We start from the raw sequence: 20,480 nt of genomic DNA, 5'->3' as shown, positions 1-20,480 counted from the left end.
AAAGTAATCTATGAGAATATCTACCTGCACAAAGAGACAGTTCAGACCAGTTATCCCCTCTCAGGGAAGCGGCCTGGGGGTCAGCTCTGTGTTTTCTCCCTTCCAACTCAGAGAAAATACACTGGAATTAAGAAGAGGCAGAAAAGGGGAAAAGGAAAATCAATTGGTGATTGGACAAGGACCTCAGACACATGGTGTGAATTTTGGGGTTGTCATACGCAGGGGACAGGAGTCAGGTTCAATGGTCCCTGTGGGTCACTTCCAAGTCAGGACATTCTATGATTCTACAAAATGCACAGCACAGAGAAGACAGCCAAGGGAGAGAAATGTATGTATGTAACATCATGTGCAGTGAGCAAAGTGTTTTTGGAAACAATTATTTGTGATGTTTCACAGTATAGAAACAAAGGCATATTGATAAATAATGACATAGCAGATTAAAAACCAAACAAATTTAAGTACTTCTTCACTAGGCAGTACAAGTCTGAGGAATTAATTGCTGAGGGCTGTTATGGAGGCAAAATATCTAGAACTGACCAAAGGCAATCAGATGCTTTTGTGGAAGATGAACCCAGCAAAGACTGCTGGACAGGATACTTGTGTCAGAATAAGATTGAACTGAGTATTGTTTGAAACATGTCGCAGAGGAAGCATGGCTTTATACATACACTGGTCTTTAATCTCCCCTAAGCATACACCACTGGCTACCTTCATGGCCAGGATCCTGTGCGGGTTTCACCCCTACATCTCACACAGGAGTTTCTATACACTTGTGACACACCAGGAGGAACAAGCTGAAAAGCAAAGCAAAGTCCTGGTCAAGTAGCTTGTCCTAAACGTTGCTGTAAAGCAGCAGCACACCACACAAGTATTTGGTCCGGACAACAAAGTTAACTAGAAGATAGGAAAGGTGGTATCTCAGAGATGCTGTTACAGTACTCCACAGTCACTTGACATAAACTACAGTGAGGTTAAGGGCAGCATGGAGAGCCTTGTCCAGGCTGAGGGCCAAATCTAGGTCTTTAAAACACATTTGGAGAAGGAAACATCAACATGCACTGTAGTGTTGCCCAGGAAGAAAGCAAAGAACATAAGGGCTGCCAGTTTTGTGAAAACAGATTAAGAGCCGTACTGGTCCTTGGGTGATGGAATGACACTCCTAAATCTCAAGTGTACACCAAAGATCATGGCCAGACTAAGAGGAAAAAGCAGAGGTGGAAAAAGGGGGAAAAAGCAGTGCTGAGAATGGGACACAAATGAAAATTCCTAACTTAGCCAGCCTGATAGGGAATTGGCAGCCAGATACCTCAAGGGCCAAAGGCAAGCCAGAGCTTTAGTCAGATCTTTAGCCAGAGCTTTAGTCAGTAGGTCTTAGCCTAGAGGTGATTAGTCAAAAGGTAGTTTGCAGCTGAGATCATTCAGGTGTGAAGCATGGGGGGAGATAAGAAAGGGACACAGAACTCTTCTGCAAAAACAAGGAGGAAGGTTAGGGAATTTCTCTAAAGGATGCACTGAAGCACCAGTTGCAGGGATGGATTTGGAGGGATGACTAGGAAGGCGCAGGTGATGAAATAAGATTCCTCCCAAGATGTCAATCCCAGAGGTCCCTCTAGCACTTTCGGTTTTGCTCGTGTGGATTGCAGATCCTTCTCACTGCCCTTCCTAGGTGCCAGCTCTGCCCAACTCCCTGTGCCTGGGCTTCTCTTCCTAGCCTTCCCCTCTGAGCTCAGCTGAAGTCCCAAGGGGCATGAAATGCAGTGCTCAGGGGATCTGCAGTCTGCCAGGCGCTCTTCTGGATGCTGTCCCTGCTCTCACAACCTGATATAGGCTGATATTTGCCTTTTATGCAAGTGCATCCCATTCAGTTCATCACATGTCAGCTGAACTATAACATGATATAACATGAACAGCCTTCACACTTCATCTTGCACAATTTGCCCTTTGTTTTTTCTAAAATATCACTTTCCAAGTGCCACAGGGGAAACTGCTGCTGTAGGAAATGAAATAGGGCTGCTCGCACAGCTGCCCATTTTCAATGGGCAAGATCATCTTCAGAGAGAAGATGAAAGAAATCCATAGCACAACTCATGCTCTCACACCGAGCTGAGGTTCCAGTGCCTGACTTTAGCCATTAGCTGGAAGCACACAAAGACCATGCTAGAGATGTCACGTCTGCACTTTGTGTTTTAGCAGCGTATTGTATTCCTAGCTCTCCTCGCAGCTTCTCCCCAGTGCTGGCACACATTTTTCCCCATGATGGCCCAGCATTAACCAGACTGCTCCCCAGAAGCTTGGCGAGCCCTTGCGTATAGGCAGAGCACTGAGTGTTTGCTAATGCTCCTGCAGAGCCTTGCAGAAATACTGCCAGTGCCTCCAAGTGCTATATAACCTCCTCAGCCTAGCAGCTTCTCACCCTTCTGTTCCTTCGCATTCTTCTTGCCATGGCACAGATAAAGCAAAAGTAGCAGACATGGAAGAATCCTGACCTGCCAGCCTAGCATGCTGCCCAGGTCTGTGCCAGGCTCTGGGCTGCCCACATTGTGATTCTACTTCCCACCCATCAGATCAGGGGCAAAACAAATCTGCTCCGATTTGGGGAAGGTGTCCAGGAGACATGCTGTGCATAGCCACCAGAGAAGTGTCCTGATGTCGTTCCCCCCAGCATGACTTGCAAGCTGTGCCAGCAGCAGCACCCAGGAGGTACTGGAGGCAGCTGCTGGGGAAAAGCTCTTTACCACCCTCCTTGGTTCAGCATTATCCATGCCAGGCTACAGAAGTTAACAGTGGTTTTCAGCTGGATCTTAGCCCTGGGCTTACACTGTGCTCCATGGCACAGGAACTAGGAAGAAGTTACAGAGCGGCTCCGTTACTGAAATGCGTTTCTCATGAGTGTCTCGGTTCTATTCATTAGCAAGTTCTTAGAAATATTTTGGCCATGAAGTGGTTCTACGTGCTACCCAGAAAGCAGGATTTCCAGCTGCCCAGTGCTGGTGAAAGCCAAGGAGAACGTTAGCACAGACACCAAGGCTGCCCAGCAAAACACTGCTGGGCTCGGCTCAGCCAGGAAGACTCTGCAAACAGCAGCCTTCGACTGCCTGGACTGGTTCTGTCCTGAACAGCCTCAAAGCAGCTGCCAAAACCCAGCAGGAGGAAGAGAAAAGGTGTGTTAATGCTTGCAAGCAATGCTGAGGAGATCCAGGACGTCAGGCTGGAACAACCAGCGCTTCCCTGTTTGGTCCCCAGCAGCGCTGCCTTGTGACCCAGCACAGCTCAGCACTGCTGGCAGGAGCATTGGGAGGGAACAGAAACAGCCCCATGGTTAAAGCAGCATTAAGACGCTGCCACAAGCATCCCATATCACATTAGTCAGCTGCCCTGGCCGCAGCACCAGCCTATGCAAACCTGAACTTGGCTGCACTCATGCAGGGAGGGGTGAAGAAGGGTGGGCAGCGTGTCTGTGCTCCAGCGCAGAGGGGTCTGCTGGGGAGCGCTGAGCCCGAGGGAGCTGGCACAGGTTGCAGAGGGGAGGTCTTGCCCACGGCATACATGGGGAGATAAGGTTGGCATGGGACGAGAACACTGTGAGCAGCAGCAGTTGTACAACAGGATTACTGGCCTACAAGCCTTCAGCTTCTCCACTGAGACACTCCACACTATCCTGTCTCTACCCTCAGAAGTGTTAGCTGTTCTCTTCCATGTGCAGACCATGGACAAACTGATGGCAGGCAACAGAAACAAAATGCTGAACTTCTCCTTATAGAAAGAAAATAGATTTATTTTAAAAGGTAGAAAATACCTAACAAGGAACATGGTCCTGTATGTTGCAAGCCCTCTACCCTCAGTGTAACAGGATGTTGCCCAGCCCAGACTTGTAGTGATTCCAACCAGGATGAACAAGAGAGTTTTGCCAGTAATTCCCTGACTTGAATTCTGGCTAAGGAAGGACTGGGGAGCAGTGTGCCAGGGCACTGATGCAAGTGCAGGGAATTCCCTGTGCAGAAATATCCTCTTGTCCCCTGTGTAGGCTCCTGCACTAAACAAAAAGGACATGCCAGTTTCTTTCCTTAATGCCCAAGCCCTTGGAAATGGACACACAGGACCAAAACAGAGAGAGAGGACTGGAAGAGAAACAGGCAGGAAATCACTACAGGTATCTGAGAGAGAACAGGTTGTTGGGAGAGATCCAGTTTGTGATTATTAACAGTGCAAGGCGAGGGGTCTCCAGGCACTTTGAAGTATTGACACGCAGACTGTCAGGCACTGTGGGTCTGTGCAGAGTGGGACTGTTCCCATCCTCTCCCCTCTGTCAGGATGAGACTAGTCCAGGTACTTCAGTCTCAGCCACTGAGACCAGCTGAATGTTGATAAAAGTTCATTTCTACAGCAGTCCTGTCTAAAGGCACAGAGCCAGCTGGGTGCAGTAACAAAAACAAACAAAAAAATGCTGCTGTATGTGCTGTATGTCTGGATATGTTCACCCAGTTAGGAAAGGTCTAGCAGCACTGGAAGAGGATAGAGCAGAGCCATCTTGACCTGCAAGAAAATCAAGAAACACGAGTCAGTGGAGGATATAAAAGGAGGGCTCCATTCAGCAATCCCAGTACGACACGCTTGCAGTTATTTGTGCAGATCCCACACGTTTTGTCTTTCTTCTGCCTAATCTCAGACACAAGGAGCATCCCCTGGGTACATCAATACCCATGCACATGAATGGAGCAGTTGAATCAAACACTTCAGGGAGAGGATTTTCTCGGCCATTAAGAGGAAGACAAGACAGGCCCCAGCTAAAAAGCTTTGCTCCAACATGAATTCTGGGGAGGGAAACCATGCAGGGAACTTGGCAACCCCAGTGCAAGGCCACAAGCCCTGCAGTGGGTCTGCAGCCAACAGCGTGGTCTTCTGATCCTTCTCCACTCCCAGCTGACACAATCCAGGTTTTTCCAGAGGTGTGTAACAGCACCACTACTGCTTCCTCCTGCCTTCATTAACTGAACAGGACAGGGATTTGCCCACTGGCTGCACAGGGGAGCTGTGAATCCTCTAGACACTTCAGACAATTACTGCATAGTGCATAGCTACCCATGTCAGAAGGCTCCTCCTGGCCCACTCAATATACTCCTATAACCCACCCAGCATATTACAGCCTCAGTAACCAGCTGCGCTTCCAGCTGCTGAGACCTTGTTTAAAGTCCTCGCAGACTGCTGCCTTTTCCTATTTTCTCAGCCTTGCCTTTGGCTCATTGCCTCTGCTACCCCCCGCTTTTCTCCGGGCTCTCTGGCCAGCACTCACTTCTGATACGTGCCTCTCTCCACAACATTAAGCCACTGCCGCTGGTTATTGTAGCGTGCAGATATGCTTTCTGATAGCACTTGTCCTTCCAGCCCCAGGCCTCTAACAAACTGTGAGCTCCCTCCAGCAGCCTTGTTATTGTACTGCAAGCACACTGTGCACCACAGGTGCTGGGAACCCAGCCTTATGCTGATTTTTCTAATTTTTCCTGGTCTCTTTGCAGCCCTGGAAGGGAAGCTGGCCACTGCCCTCTGTTTTTCCTTCACTATTTCTAGGCAATTGATGGCCAAGAGATGCTCCAGGTGGAGCAGGAAGGGAAGAGCCCCTTTGCTCCTCCATTTCCTGAGGAAGCTGCAATTGCTGTCTGCCCTCCTGCGTTCTGTCTCCTCTTACCATGTCACTTGGGCTCTTCATCCTCAATGCTGAGAGCTCGACCGCAGATCCGCAGAGAAGCGTTCAAGTGAGTGGAGGAGAACTGCAGTGAGAAGCAGAGACACGTCATTAGGGCAGCAGTGACTGTGACATTGGCCACATCCCAGCCCCTTCTGCTGTGGACTATTCTTTGGGCATCTTGGCGGTCCTCTTCCAGGGTCTCCCCCAGCCAACCACTTCCAGTGAACACAGTCTTCATCTTAAGACCACGACATAAAACCTGTGACCCGGGAGCTAGAAACCTGAGCGCTACTTGTGGGAAAAGGGTGGGGCAGGTCCTCGTGTGCCAGAGCGGCCATGGGTGGCAAGGCTTGGCAAGAGGATACGCCCCAGCTCACCTGCTGTATTTCCCGCATCGCCAGGCGTATGGAGGAGTGGAGGCGAGGGCAGGTTCGTTGGCTTCCTCTCTCCTTGCCTGAGCTTGGTTTTGTGCTATTCTTGTCCAGGCTCTGCTGGTTTTGGCTCTTCTTGGTCCTCCTGAACCATACTTGTTTGAGAACAGCGGCTGCTCCCGACTGCAGAGCAGGTCTGCTGGTGGGAGGTCTGGAGGGGCAGGGCTGCTCCTCTGGAGGGGTCTCATCCTTGGCTGCTGGCGGACCTGACGTGAGGCACTCCAGATCTTCATAATCCAAACTCTCACTACTTTTCTGAGGGAGGGAAGAACAGATTGAGCAGCGGCTTGCAGACCTTCCACATGCCCCAAACAGTACAACAAAAAGGAATACCCAGCTGTGCCCACTGCTGACATTCTCGGGGGGGTCAAAGGGATGTCATCCACCTGCCAGGGCCTCTCCCCCACCCCAGGACTCCTCAGTGCCCAGCTAGTAGCACTTCCTGGTGCATGCAGAAGAGACCAAGCTGTTTGGCCAGAATGGGACATGCTCAACGGGAACACAAAAAAGAGATGCTGCCGCAGTGGCTCTGTCTGCTCAGGGCACAGTCCATGTCCCATCCCATTTTTTCTGGCTGCAGATCCTTGGCATTCACCTGCCCACAGGGAATACTCAGTATCTCCATGAAGGGCCGTATGCCCACAGACTGGTGGTACTGAACCAGTTCGGTGAGTGATGCGTGAGCCCGGTCTTCCCCCAGGATGACATAGCGTGCATTGGGCTGCATCTGGATCATGTAGTGTCTGCAGCGGCCTTCGCCCCTGGGGAGATGGACAGACAGAAATAGTCATAGCATGGGGCCACAGCGTTTCTCCAGGATCCAGTCATTGCTTTCTGCACTTGTTGTCTTGGAAGACCAGATGTGATCAGAAGCCACAGTAAGGAGTATCACAAAGATGCAGGAGATGGTCTATGCTGGAGTGTCACATGCTGAGCCAGCAAGTGCTGGAGGAGCAGCATTTTCCCAAAAGTCAGTGACAGAAGAACCCCAGCAGCCAGATTCAAACCTCAGCAGACTGTACTGTCTCCCTCACCTGTTGTCCACATTAAAACTCTGTCTTACCACTTGCCTGAGGCTGTACAAAGACCATGCCCTCGTAGTGCTCTGATTACTTCCCCTCAGGCCCTCCTTTAGACTCATCTTCTCTGCTTCAGTCAATGCTGCTTCCAACCTGATTTGCCCACTCAGCCATATAGTACAGTCTAAGCATGACGGGCACCCTTGGAGCCGCACCACCCTGACCACAAACAGATTTAGTTTTTGGCAAGTGATCCACAGTCTCCTGTCTGCTACGCTGAACTGTTTGAGGCACCCACAACAGGAGAGGCTGAGCATCATCCTCACTGGAGTCCTCTGTGGAAGAGGTTAATTTCTCCAGCCATGAACAGCTCATTTTCATAGAATAATTTTGGTTGGAGAAGACCTTCAAGATCAACAAGTCCAACCATTAATCTAGCACTGTCAAGTCCACCTCTAAACCATGTCCCTAAGAACGTCCCTCATCTACGCGTCTTTTAAACACCTCCAGGGATGGTGACTCAACTGCTTCCCTGGGCAGGTTGTTCCAATGTCTGACAACCCTTTCTGTGAAGAAATTTTTCCTAATATCCAGCCTAAACCTTCCCTGGCACAACTTGAGGCCACTTCTCATGTCCTATCACTTGTTACTTGGGAAAAGAAACCAACACACACTTTGCCACAACCTCCTGTCAGATAGTTGTAGAGAGTGGTAAGATCTCCCCTCAGCCTTCTCTGCAAGGCTCATTACCTACTTGTATGTCAAGATGTAGCCCGGTCGACTCTGGCTGATCCGAACAAGGAAGCAACCCAAAGGCTTGTCAATCAGCAAGTTTTCAGCTTCCCTGGAAGCAGGAAAGAGTTTTTCAGTGGACAGTGAGCAGTTCCCTCTGTGCAGGGATTCCCATGCTATCCCATCTGCTACCACGTTATTGCCCCCAGTCCACAGGGAGTCCAGCATCTGCCCCATGTCTTCCTACCCGCAGCTTCCTGACTCAGGCTTGGTGGTGCAGGGAGGCACTAGCAGGCTGAGGAGGCACAATACTCTCAGCCAAAGCCTCTCCAAGAAGGGCTGCTCCAAATCTGCTCCAGCGATCTGACTACTGCAATAACAACAGCTGCCTTCCAGCACAGAGCTCATTACAAAGCATCGCTGAGAGGATGAGGCTGTGCACATGTGCATTTCACAGAATCACAGAATGGTTGGGCCTGGAGGGACCTCTGGAGATCATCTAGTCCAACCGACCTGCAAAAGCAGGTTAACCAGAGCAGATTGCACAGGAATGTGTTCAGGTGGGTTTTGAATGTCTCCAGAGAAGGAGACTCCATAACCTCTCTGGGCAGCCTGTTCCAGGGCTCTGGCACCCTCAAAGTAAAGAAGTTTCTCTTCATATTCAGATCAAACCTCCTGTGTTTCAGTCTGTGCCCACTGCGCCTCATCCTATCATTGGACACCACTGAAAAGAGTCTGGTCCCATCTTCTTCACACCCACCCTTGAGATATTTATAAGCACTGATAAGATCCCTTCTCAGCCTTCTCCAGGCTGAACAGACCCAGCTCTCTCAGTCCTTCCTCATAAGAAAGATGCTCCAGACCCCTCAGCATCTTTGCAGCCCACTGCTGGACTCCCTCCAATATTTCCTTATCCTTCTTAAACTGGGGAGCCCAGAACTGGACACAGAACTCCAGATGAAGCCTCCCCAGGGCAGAGGGGGAGGATAACCTCCCTTGACACACTCTTCCCACTGCACCCCAGGATACCATTGGCCTTCTTGGCCACAAGGGCACATTGCTGGCTCATGGCCAACCTGTTGTCCACCAGGACTCCCAGGTCCTTCTCTGCAATGCTGCTTTCCAGCAGGTCAACATTTCCTACACTCCAGGGCTGACGGAAGAAGCCAGGATGCTGTGGGGCAGTGGTGCTCAGCACAAGGTAAGCCCAGTGCCTTGGAAAAACATCAACTTGGATCACACCACTCTGGCTCTCTAAACTTCCTGCAGGAAGGAGCTCTTTCCCTTCTTTCAACAAAGTGTTGCTTTGTGCTTGTCATGTGCCTTGCTCCAGGCTAAAGGCGACTGCAAATCACCAGCGCCATTTGGGATTGCTCTGGCTGCTCTGTTACATGAGGCTGAGCTTGCACTACTGCATGGGGACTTAAATCCAGCAATAGGAAGCACCACTTAAAAAGTATCTATTCTTCAGTGTCTTTGGGAAGGATGTGCTGCCCTTCATTGTGAAGTGCTCATAGCTAGCCTATATTCAGCCAGTTTTTTCTTTCAAGCACTGGTCCCCCTCATGCATTCTTAGACCTGTGGACAAAAGCATTACTGCAGGTGCAGACCTTGATAACTATCTTAAAAAAAAAAGAAAAAAATGTAGCTACAAGCGAGTCATCAGCTACTGTAGCGTCCTTTACTAAGCTAATGTGCTGTATGCCTCTGAGTAATGTTCACACTGATAAACTGACAAAATCCAGGAACTTGTGATGTAGTAAGACTGAGGAAACTTGCAGCTTTAACATAGAAAAGTTACAAAGTGGAACAAGATGATAAAACTGTTCAAACAACAGGCACACTTGGCAGCAATACCCACACATCAGTCCCACCATAGACAGGGCACTGGCAGTTAGCAAGCACACAGCATCAGATTAATTTGCACACAGTGGAGACTATAGCCAGAAATTCTGACATCTACCTGCTGACCCCACTGTCTTGTTCCTCTCTGACTACTGGCATGATCAGCATTTCTCTAATTTTCACACTGCTTGGAAAGCAGCGCTTGGCTCAGCCAAGAGAGTGAAGTGTGAGGCATACACAGTATCGAAATTTCAAGCATTTAAAGAAAGGTTTTCCTAAAAAAGCTTGAGAGTTCACAGTCTCTCAAAAAATCCATAAGAAAGCACGACTGCGTGGATGTCTCTCCCAGCCTAAGGGGATGTAAATTCCACCTATGCTGCACCCTCCTTAGGTAGGCAAATGTATCAACAAAAAACCTTCCCTTACCTCTGTCTGGGGACTTCTGGGGAATCTTGCTATTGAGTACTCACTAAAGCCCCTCTTAATTTTTTTTTTTTAAATAAATGTACACTGAATTCTATATTCTGCTCCTGAAAACTGAGGTCCTTGTGACCTAAGCTGAGAGAGATGAGAACAGTCATCATGAGTCAGACCAAAAGTCCACCTTCATTCCATATCATGCCTCTGCAAATGGCCCACAACAGGGTAAATGCATATGTGGATTTCCTCTTCAAATATTTTCCAAGCCACCTTTCCCTGCACAGGATCGGTATTTAGGAACCCACAGCAGACTTCTTTCCTGTGAGTTTCCACAGTCTTTCCCTGGATCCATGCCAAGTTTGAGCATTTGCATGCTCTGATGAGGAGCTCCAAGCTTCCCCCTAAGGGTTTGAAGCTCACAGCCTAAAAGTGAAAGGCTAAGAATGTCACTCCCATTTCTTGAGAAGGCAAATCCTGGCAAATCCAACCTATGCAGTCCTACGAAGGACACAGCAGCTTCTGCCTGCCTGCTACAGCCCACGCTGTGGCCACTGTGTCCAGCGTACTCACCTCCGGCTGATCATCCCATGCAGCCAGCTTGGAAAGGCCCCATCATCCTGCATGACCTTCTGTGCCTGCGTCTCTTTGAACCAGCGGAGAGTTGCTCCCCTCTTGAGTTTCCTCATTTTTGCCTCTTCTCCAGTCGATTCCTCTGTCCCCAGAACAGGGCAAGGCACAGAACGGTCCAAGAAGTTATCAAAAGGAGTGGACTGAAAGTGGGGAGAGGGGGAAAGTGGGCATGAAAGCAAGATCAAACGCAGGGGACCTTTGAAGGGATCCCTTTGGTAGTGATCCCATTAATGAGTCCCTTAAGACAAGACTAGTGGCAAACTATCAAATGCTTTTTTCAGTTCCTCAAAGGTCCTGACCCACACTTTTTAACAAATCACAGTAGGAAAGGATGCTCTCACTCCTCATAACAAGAATGACAATGTTCTCCTGCGACCACATGCAGGAGAATATGTGCATGCAGAAGGTGGAAGGAGCATGGAACTAGCGCAGCTGGCTAAGGGTCCCCAAGCAGAGCCCGTATCACTACCTCTGTTAGTTTGCTGCGTGGCCGTGGCACTGGTGGCTGTGGTGGCTTATCACGAGGATGGGGACAAGGCTGAGGGCGCCTCTTTCGTGGCATGGGGACTGGAAGAAAGATTCTTTCTGCAACAAGAGGAAAGAAGTAGATGAAATCTAGCATCCCAGATCCATGAGATCCATCCTCCCTGAGCCCAGGATAGGGACAGGCTCTGCTGCACGGAGCAGCTGGGTAGGACACATCTTGGCATTCCTCCCAGCACAGCAAGGCAGACAACCTTCACCACACTTTCACGTGGCAGAAAAGTCGGCACCTCCCTGCCCACCGCATTGATGGCGCCCCCAGCACAAGGAGGAGACCTGAGGGCAGGACATCATCAACTGGAGCTTACAGCACTTCCAGGTGATCACTGCATGAGTGGCCATGCACAGGGGCAGTGGGAGTGGGAGCAACTCACTCTGAGCCTCTGCTTCCATCTCCAGCTGCCGGCTTCTTTCTCTCTCTGCCTCCTCCTGTAACCGCTGTGCCTGCGCTCTCAGCTCAGCCACCAATTTTAGGTAACTCTTCCTGCACCTGAATGCCCTGAAAACTGTGCAAGGAAAAGCAGTGGTTAGGAAAAAAAAAAAAAAAAAAAAAGCTGTTCTTGCCTTTGTAACTCCCTGGGGGAAGCGCACTGGGTGATATTCCTTCACTTAGTGCAAAGCTCTCAACGCCTCAATTACATTAACAAAGAGCAATGCAAACTCTGTGAGCAGGCAGTCAAAACCACATGAGAACTGTTGTCTTCTCTCTAAGCTGTCAGATCACGGGTTTAAAAACATCAAATTACAGATTTAAGCTTTTAAGCTCTTACCTCTAATGCCAAAGCATGAAGGGCCTATCCATCTCCCTGGTATCCTTCAGATGCCATGAAGGAGATGAGATATCCTCAGTATCAGTCCATAAGAAAGCCTTTCCCATAAGCAGCCATCACAGGGTTCATCAGAGGCATTACAGACATTGTATTATCCTGCCTGCTCTACCAGGTAATAAAGCACATGAACTGTAAGCTGCACCCTCTTATTTGCCACTACCCACACATCTTCCCCACAGAAAAGAGCAAGGAGCAGTGTGTGACAGTCTGGTGCATGGCATACTGTATAGTGCATAGCTGGAAGCTGCTCAGATGCTTCAGCAGTGCAAGAACCCATACAGAAGCACAGCAGAGCGGGACCAGGCAGGTTGCACAGTCCTCATGGAGCCTGTGAAGAGGGAGGTACCGAACTGCCCAGAGCACCTGCTCTGGAGAAACAGGCTGCCAGCGCAGATACTAGCTAGAAATGAAAAGGAAAAAACCCAAACCTAAATGAAACCTCATCCCCCTCTGCCTGTCTCTGAAAGCAGGAATAAATTCTGCTTCACTCATCTTTTCTCTCTCCACAGTGCAGCACCACTCACAAACAAGCCCTCGCTCCAGAAGAAGATTAGCCAGATCTCAGAACGCAGCCAAATCATGTGCTCAACCTGCTCAGCTCAGTTCTCAGGTGCACATCCCTCCCTTTCCAAGGCTCACACTGTCTCATGGCTCTTCCTGACCGAGGATGAGCACCGAGGAGGTGAGCATCTGCAGTAAGCACTCTGACTCCCCACAGAGCCTTGATGCGGAGTTGGTGCCTAGCCTGACTTTTCTGTCAGCTGCAAAGGTGCAACAGTGGAGCAGGGAGTGAAGGAAAGCTTTTCCTTGCCTTGGTCTGAGATCAGAGTTGAGGGACTCTCCTGCCCTGGTGCTCACCTTTCTGTATGAAAACTGCTGCTCTTTCCAGTCGCTCCACATACTTTGCCAGCTGTTCTTGGTGCCAATATTTAAAGAAAAGTCGTGACTTTCTGTGAAGTTGTGGAGAGAAAAAAGCAGTGAGAAACACTGTTGTCTAAACCTGCCTCCATCATCCTTTGGACAGGCCTTTCTTACAGCCCTGAAGTTCTCCCTGAAGGGAACTGGAGAACGGCCTACATGTATAAAGCCTCTGTAGATCAGGTCCCCCATTCCCAGCAACAGCGATCGACACTTACCCACATATCCAGCCTGTCAGCTCTGTACTTTGCAGTATCTCCAAGCAGCTGAAAGAGAGGGGAAAAAGTGACATAAATAATTTTCCATTCAAAAAGTGAACACCGTGCAGCCAATGGTTTTAGGTGCATAAAGGGGGAGAAAGTGCCTCAACAATTTCACATTACATTCTGTGTCCCCTGTCACCCGATCACATTCAGTAACTGGCTGTCAATCTGCAGTGTGCCTTGAGGTACAGCTAGGATCACATTCAGAAATATCAGCAAAGGAATTCCCAGAAGCAGATTTATTTCAACTCCCTAGAGGGCAATTCTGCAGAAGCCTATTTGATTCTCAGAACTGTTTTTCCTCATTTCGTCTCCAGGCTCTTTGGAGCACATAAGTTGTAAGGTCAGCACAGCAAGACTTCTGGGAGAAAGCCTGTTTTCCAATTCCAGTTTCATTTTGCAGACCTCTGTGATAAAATGTGATCACTCAAAGGTTCACCAACGCTTGGAACTGAAAGCAATACCCTAGCTGCACCACATGGACAGCTTCCTCCTTCTGCCTGCAAATCCAACCTGTGAAACCACAGTGGCACTTTTTGCTAATATCTCACGTAGCAAAACAGAAGCATTTATTCCTTCTATCTCAGCCAATTTCCGTTGTGTTAGAATCTAGATCCAAGGTAATTATTTTCTCAAAAGCATCCTATGATTTTTACGTCTCAAATACACAGAGTTGCCTGTCTACTATGGGCTTTCTCTCATCCATGAGACTCTCTCCTGAACTGGGTCTCAAATGAGTTTGCAATTCTTATTAATTCAGTATCATCAGTAACTTCAAGGAAGGTCTGTGAAGGTTGGAGGAGCTACTGCCAGGAGAAAACTTTTACAGGAAAACATTCAAATCCTTTTCCTAAAAGAAAAAGGAGAAAAAGAAAAAGAAAAAAAACAGCTGGCTGCCGTACCTGCTTCACTCTCGCTATCAGTCACAATTGATCACGGCAGGAAGGAGGGAATGGGAAAAGATGAGGTGGGGGGTTTCAGCCCCAGACACAGGAAGCAAGAAGCTGTCAGGGTAAGACTGCAGAGCTGGAGGGACATTTACGTGTGTAGGGAACAGAAAGGTTCTGAAAGTGCTGGAGGTGTATCATGTCTGTACACATAAAAAATTGGAGCAGAAACATCCTCCCCAGTCTGGGAGACGTTCAGTCCTAGCTGCTTGCTCAGCACTGTCTTTATCTTCTTTTCCCTTGAGGCCACCATGAAAAAGCCTGGAGAAGTACCTGGCAACTGTGCTTAGCCCCTGCCATACTGAGTTCAGGGACATCCCTGACCATTATTGTGACTCCCCAAATAGAGTACATTAGCCAGTTTTTATTCCACAGGATAGCAAGGCTTTAGAGTAATTGAATTGCTATATAGCGATGCAAGAAAGATTTCATCCATAATTCTGCTAAATGCTTTTTAAAAACTAACTGTCCTTGCCTAGGGATTTGTGTTCCACATCACCATGAAAACCCCTCCTCACTTTGTTCCTTTTACTCAGTTTGCTATGCTAGTCTGAGAGCAAAAGTCTCTGACAAACAAACTGGAATTCACATAACAAAGGAAGGGTTCCTACCTTTCTTTTGTGAGGGGAATGTCTGGTTTAACTAGAAGAATTCCGTATCTGTGAAAAACAAACCAAATCAGTAAGATAAGAGCCCCATCCTGGATGTGCTGAGGTGATCCATGCCACTCTCACAGCAAACAATAATAAATCACTGTTTTCCCCACTTGGCCTCCCACAGCAAACAACCCCATGATCTCAGGCACATGGACTTTAAAGAGGCTGTTTCACTCTCTCCCCGTATCTGGTTACCATGGTCACTTCCCTAGCAATATATAACAAAGAACATTCAGAGGTTTTAACAAACCTTTCGGCAAATTCCTCAAACGAGGGTCTCCAGGAGAAACCATCTCTTCGGATACGGATTGTCTCCAGCAGGCCATTGTACCGGAGCTGAAGCAGCACCACAAAGAGCATCAGAGAAACAAACAAAAACAGGTCATTAGGACATCAGTTCATTCCTCTGCAGCCAGATATTCCTTCATTCAGCCCTGAACTTCCCTAGTTCAAAATGAAAAAGTTTCTTTTTGAATACATTTCCCTGGTTAAAGACTGAATTTACCAATCTGATGATTAGCCACACTGAGTTAGAAGCTGGAAACCATAAAAACCAATGACAGAAATAACTTCACCTTCCAGCCATGGGTACTGCTTTGCCTCTGTCCCTTCAAGGATAGCCTTTTACTTCCAAATCTGGGCAAAGAAGTACTTTGAGGCACAGATGAACTTCCCTCTTAATCCTATCCTTTCTTATGTACATAAAACAGGCAACAGAGCTTTCTGAGCTCTTCTAATCATTTTCAGTACTCTTCAAAGCATCTGGACCTCAGACCTGACACAATATCCAAAGACAGTCATATTGGCACATTTCAGATCCTATCACAGTGATCCCATCTTGGCTCCTATTCAGAGTTCCCCTGGCTGATGGGTGAGAACAGCGTCCTCCGGGAAGCAGCATTTTTTCTGGAGTACTGTCTGTACCAGTTCCCATCCAGGAGATGCAAAGATGAATCCTAGTGCCTGACAAGCAGATCTCATTGCGTTCATGAAAAAGAAATGGGAGAGAAGTAAGACTGCAAAACTTGGACCTAGCAGTCTGTGTCACAAAACCCACCAAGTACCCAGAACCTTTACATGCATAAAACGTGTCCCTACTTTTTCTCTTGCAAGGGGAGACTCAGATCAGTCAGTTTCTGGCTATCTCCACATCCTTTCAGAGCGGTCTGCCTTCTCCCCCGAGATGTGGTAGACATACCCATGAAGGACACTGCTTTTCCTCACCTGCAGCAGCACCACTTGGCTGTCCACCAGGCCTGGCTCCTTCTGGCTGTTGGGCTTTATACAGCGCACAAAGTGCGGGTTGGCAGAATACATCCTCTCCATGAGCACTGTCAGGGAATGCTGGTGACAGCAGAGAAAGATCAACAGTCCAGCAAGGCAAAGCGCTGCCAGAGCCCAGCATGCAATATCCCACAGCAAGAACTGTTTTCACAACCCAAAGCAACTTCCAAGGCTCTGATAACAACTGGGTCACTCTCACCATGATCAGCTGTGCTTGACACCCAGAAAAACCCCTGTCGACACGCTGGATGCTTTAACTATGCTTAGTGGCTTGGAAGCTCTCACTGAAATGTCACTGCACTCATCTCAAGGGGCACTGCAGAGCAGCAATACTTTACCCGGAACTGAGCTCCAGCAGACTGTTTTCGTGTGCTGTTGAACTTGTTGTCTGCTCCTGGTATGATCTGAAACGAAACACAAGCAAAAGATCACCCCTGGAAGAAGTGCTTGATTGCCATCCAAAGAGCTCTGCTGGAAGGCAGATGGCAAAAAGGAGAGAGAACAGATTTTGAGGGCGGGAAGACAAGTTAAACATATCAACAGAAGCAAGCAGAAAACCTGGCAAAAAACAAAGAAGAAATTGTTGCAAGCAGGTTGCTGTCTGCTCTTATTTTCAACAAATTCCTGTCTGCTCTTATTTTCAGCCAGTTTCTCAAACAATAAATATAAATATGCCATCATTTATCTGTTGCCACGTGGACCTGAAATTCAATACCTTGGCTTTCACATGAGGCATCAGTGTCCCCGTCCTGGAGACAGTGGCTGGAAGAACAAAGACAATAGTTAATTTTGTACCTTTGCTTGCAATCAGGCACATCTAAACATTCAAGCCTCACTACACACACAAGTCTCCTACAAATACTGAATCACAGACAGGCATTAGGTTTCATCATGTGGAAACAGAAGGAAAGAGCTAAAGAAAGTGGAAGAAAATGCACATATATGAAGCATACAAGGCAGGCAATATTATTTTCTGCCACTGAGAAGACAAGGCAATCAGGTTATTGAACAACCCCGTATGACCTTCAAAAGAAAAGTCATCAACGGGCATCTAACAACACAGAAAAAAAGTACAGATAGCAAATGGGAAGCTTACCAACAGCAGTCAACATGGGACATTATATAAAGTCAGAGAGCTTAAAACTAATTCACTGACAAGATGAAAAATTCAGGGAAGCTGAATTTACTGAAGGATCTAATGACAGTCTTGCACAACCTTGATGCAAGGTCTCATGTGAATCATAGAATCACAGATTGGCTGGGGCTGGAAGGGACCTCTGGATGTCATCTGGGCCAAACCCTTTGCTCAGTGGAGCCACCTGGAGCCAGCTGCCCAGGGCTGGACAACCAATCTGAGAACATGCTATCTCTGCTGTTTGTGAACTTTTGAAGAGGTGGGACTCGACTCAAGTATCTTCAGTAACAGTGTGTAAGTGGTAAAGAAGAAAGATGCTCCTGAGCAGAAGAGCTGGAAAACACAGTGGAGGATAGAAATTAAATTCATCAGTTACTTGTAAGTCCCAGAAAGTGGCATGGACTGTACAGGACAAAAAAAATATGTAATTCTGCACCAGAAGCACTGTCTTCAGCCAGATAAATTCCAAGGAATCATCCACCTGACTATTCTTTAAATGTTTGCTTTCATAGAAGCCTTGGAGACTCTGAGGCTTCATCAATAACTGGAAACAGGGAGTGTACTGGTGGGGAAAAAAATGCATGACCTCCGAGTTTTTTAACAACTTGTCCCTGAAATACAAAATGTGTTTGAAAACTGTAATCTCCTCACTCATTGCTTGTGGCTTTACAGCACTCTATTTTCAGTGTGAAGAGCCAGAAGCTATGACCTTGTCCAGCTTCATTTCTAGACAAGAACAGAGCATATGGGAAGGGCCATTGGAGACAGTCCTCCACTGGCCCTGGAGAAGATGGGCTATCTGATCTGAGAGAAGACATCTGAGCAGGGAATAATTCTCTAGAAAAGGATACAACCTCCCTTGCTTTCTGGAGGGGAACAAACCCAGTATATGCCAGCAGCCCCAGTCCAGGCTGCAGCTTTCCAGAGTCTTTCTGGAGCTGCCGGCTGTGAAACATCCACAGCACATGAGCCTCATCCCCACATGCAGCTCCTGACAGGGTGGGTCTTGATTCATGTGGGATGCTTTGTCATAGCGAAGGGACTTGCCTGTGAACAGGACACTGAGCAACGGGGTGATGCTGTTGATGAAGAGCCCATGGACGTTGGCTGGCAAGGTGTCTCTGTTCTTCTCTAGAAAGCCCTCAGCAGCATATTGTACCTGGAGGAGAGGGCAGCAAGTCACTAGGGCCAGCAGTGCCCCCAGGCTTGCTGTGAAAGCCACCTCCACAGCTTGCCAGGAGCAACTGTTAATACTGAATGTGCACTGGCTTGCACGTGAATTCTGTACACTGTCTGCCACATGGATTTCATAAATGCATATGCACCCCATTCGGATGCAAATCCTGTGTAACAAAACCCTGCAGATGGCACTGAGGCATCAGAACTGCAGAAGTGCAGCATAACACTGAGACATCCACCTTTTCTTGTTCTTCTTTTCCAGCCTGTTGTCATGCATCCTGTTGTTTCTCTTGCTCCCTGCCTTTCTCTCCTCCAGCTTGCCACTCTCCTTGCTATGATAGGTCTTAATTTTTGTAATAAAGAATGTCATCAGTAATAACTTAGTCAACGATGGTGAGATTAATTACTAAATTGCATATTACAATGACCTGAATTGTCATGTCTCCTCCTGCTCCAAAAATTATCTTCAATCAATTCAACATATTTGGGCCAGTGTTTTCAAAACTGGTGGCAGTAACGTTGCATGCAATAGTCCTACGCCTCAAGCTACTTAGACACCACTGAAAGTATAAATAAGCATCTCCGCTTTCAAAACGTTAAGTACCTGTCTGCTCTGACTGTGTTCCTCAGTGTTTGCAATAAAATAGTGACTGCTGTGCCCTGGAACCCTGCAAGTAAAGGTAAAGCCTTTAGACTGTCCTTTGGTGCTGCACAGTGGATGCAGGGCTTTTATTTTATAAGGGGCTATTTTAAGACTAGAGCTCCAACAGAATGACAATGAGTACAGCAGAATATTCTAATACCCTGTGCTTCCCAAAGGTAGCCCCACTTCCCTCAGGGGTCCTCTCTTCCTATACCTTCTACAGAAATCCCAGGGAATCCTTTTAGGCAAATCCCTGGAAACACATCACTCTGTTACTATCATTGTTGGACCATACACTCCTTAACATTTATCAAACAACATAAATACCCTCTCTTACATACGTTACAACAGTTTTCTTCTTGTAAACAGTACATACTTTCCCAGCATAGTGAGTGATGCTGAAGCCCAAAACACGGCCTCGGCCTGGCTGGAAGTGTAAATTCCCTTTGAAGGTGTTGCTTAGTTTATCCACAAATGTCTTATCAGTTGCCTGCAAGAAAGCAGATTTCATATTGAAACAACAAAGCTGCAACAGAGACCTGTTCAGGGCACACAGAGGCAAAATAAAGCATTATAAGTATCCTTGGCTGTGCAACAGTTTAGTACTGTACTCTCTCTTTGACTCTCCACAGGGATGCCAATATCATTAGAGTGTCCCCGATCTGGCTGTCCCATCTCATTAGTCACGGATGGGGACACCTCTGTTCATCCTGCTCTTTAAAGCCACACTCCAACATAAGAGCTCTCTCTGCAGCCCAGATATTTATTGCTACATTCCCCCCCACTATTTTCTCTGCCCTCTAGCTCATGCATACCTGTGGGAATGCACTCTGTTCATCCAGAAGAGACAGGAGCCCAAGTGGCTTGGCCAGAAGCAGATTCTGCGGGAAAAGGGACACATCACGCACATACAAAGCAGTACAGGGCATCCACTCCCACCTATGCTACCCTTTGAAGAGGTTTTTCCCAGATGCATCTCCTCCCCATGACAGAAACAGCAAGACTCTTCTCTTGGCTGGGTGGAGCAATTATCTTCTGTCAGCCCTCTCACTCACCAGAACAGGTTCATTATTACTGAATGTGATAGTCTCCCAAGGCAGCTCTTCTTCCTTATAGGCAGCCTGCTCCAGCTGGAAAATGTGCTGAAACACAGAACAAAGCAGTTAGAGAACCCAGCAGACTTGGCTAGACAACCCTGAACATCTTCCTTCCCACCCTGAACAGAGGACAGTGGTGTGAGTCTCTCACTCATGGCATGAGAGGCCCAAAATGAAACTGCTCTTCTGCATGCTCATCCTAAGCCTGTCAGTCACTGATGCTGG

At 47.9% G+C, this 20,480-nt stretch overlaps 1 protein-coding gene across 1 annotated transcript in view; it reads right to left on the bottom strand.

Annotated features, from left to right (window-relative positions):
* Window positions 1-3,754: 3,754 nt before the first annotated feature.
* The window catches only part of LOC309450923 (myosin-IIIb-like), a 28,306-nt gene continuing 11,580 nt past the window's right edge, over window positions 3,755-20,480 (bottom strand). The window contains exons 12-30 of the mRNA XM_082074163.1: window positions 20,214-20,300; window positions 19,974-20,039; window positions 19,535-19,648; window positions 18,384-18,495; window positions 16,917-16,963; window positions 16,540-16,605; window positions 16,142-16,261; window positions 15,168-15,253; window positions 14,873-14,920; window positions 13,270-13,317; window positions 12,992-13,083; window positions 11,678-11,809; window positions 11,230-11,345; window positions 10,701-10,900; window positions 7,888-7,977; window positions 6,710-6,875; window positions 6,061-6,369; window positions 5,684-5,765; window positions 3,755-4,533 (exon numbers count right to left, since the gene is read on the bottom strand). Coding sequence (XP_081930289.1) covers window positions 5,688-5,765; window positions 6,061-6,369; window positions 6,710-6,875; window positions 7,888-7,977; window positions 10,701-10,900; window positions 11,230-11,345; window positions 11,678-11,809; window positions 12,992-13,083; window positions 13,270-13,317; window positions 14,873-14,920; window positions 15,168-15,253; window positions 16,142-16,261; window positions 16,540-16,605; window positions 16,917-16,963; window positions 18,384-18,495; window positions 19,535-19,648; window positions 19,974-20,039; window positions 20,214-20,300 — 1,977 coding nt within the window. The 3' untranslated portion in view covers window positions 3,755-4,533; window positions 5,684-5,687. The remainder of the gene's footprint in view (window positions 4,534-5,683; window positions 5,766-6,060; window positions 6,370-6,709; window positions 6,876-7,887; window positions 7,978-10,700; window positions 10,901-11,229; window positions 11,346-11,677; window positions 11,810-12,991; window positions 13,084-13,269; window positions 13,318-14,872; window positions 14,921-15,167; window positions 15,254-16,141; window positions 16,262-16,539; window positions 16,606-16,916; window positions 16,964-18,383; window positions 18,496-19,534; window positions 19,649-19,973; window positions 20,040-20,213; window positions 20,301-20,480) is intronic.

The sequence above is a fragment of the Streptopelia decaocto genome (genome assembly GCF_964273445.1).
Source record: "Streptopelia decaocto genome assembly, chromosome: Z".
NCBI lineage: Eukaryota > Metazoa > Chordata > Aves > Columbiformes > Columbidae > Streptopelia > Streptopelia decaocto.
Note: the sequence above shows the minus strand (reverse complement) of the source record. Positions and strands in the feature narration are given on the sequence as shown.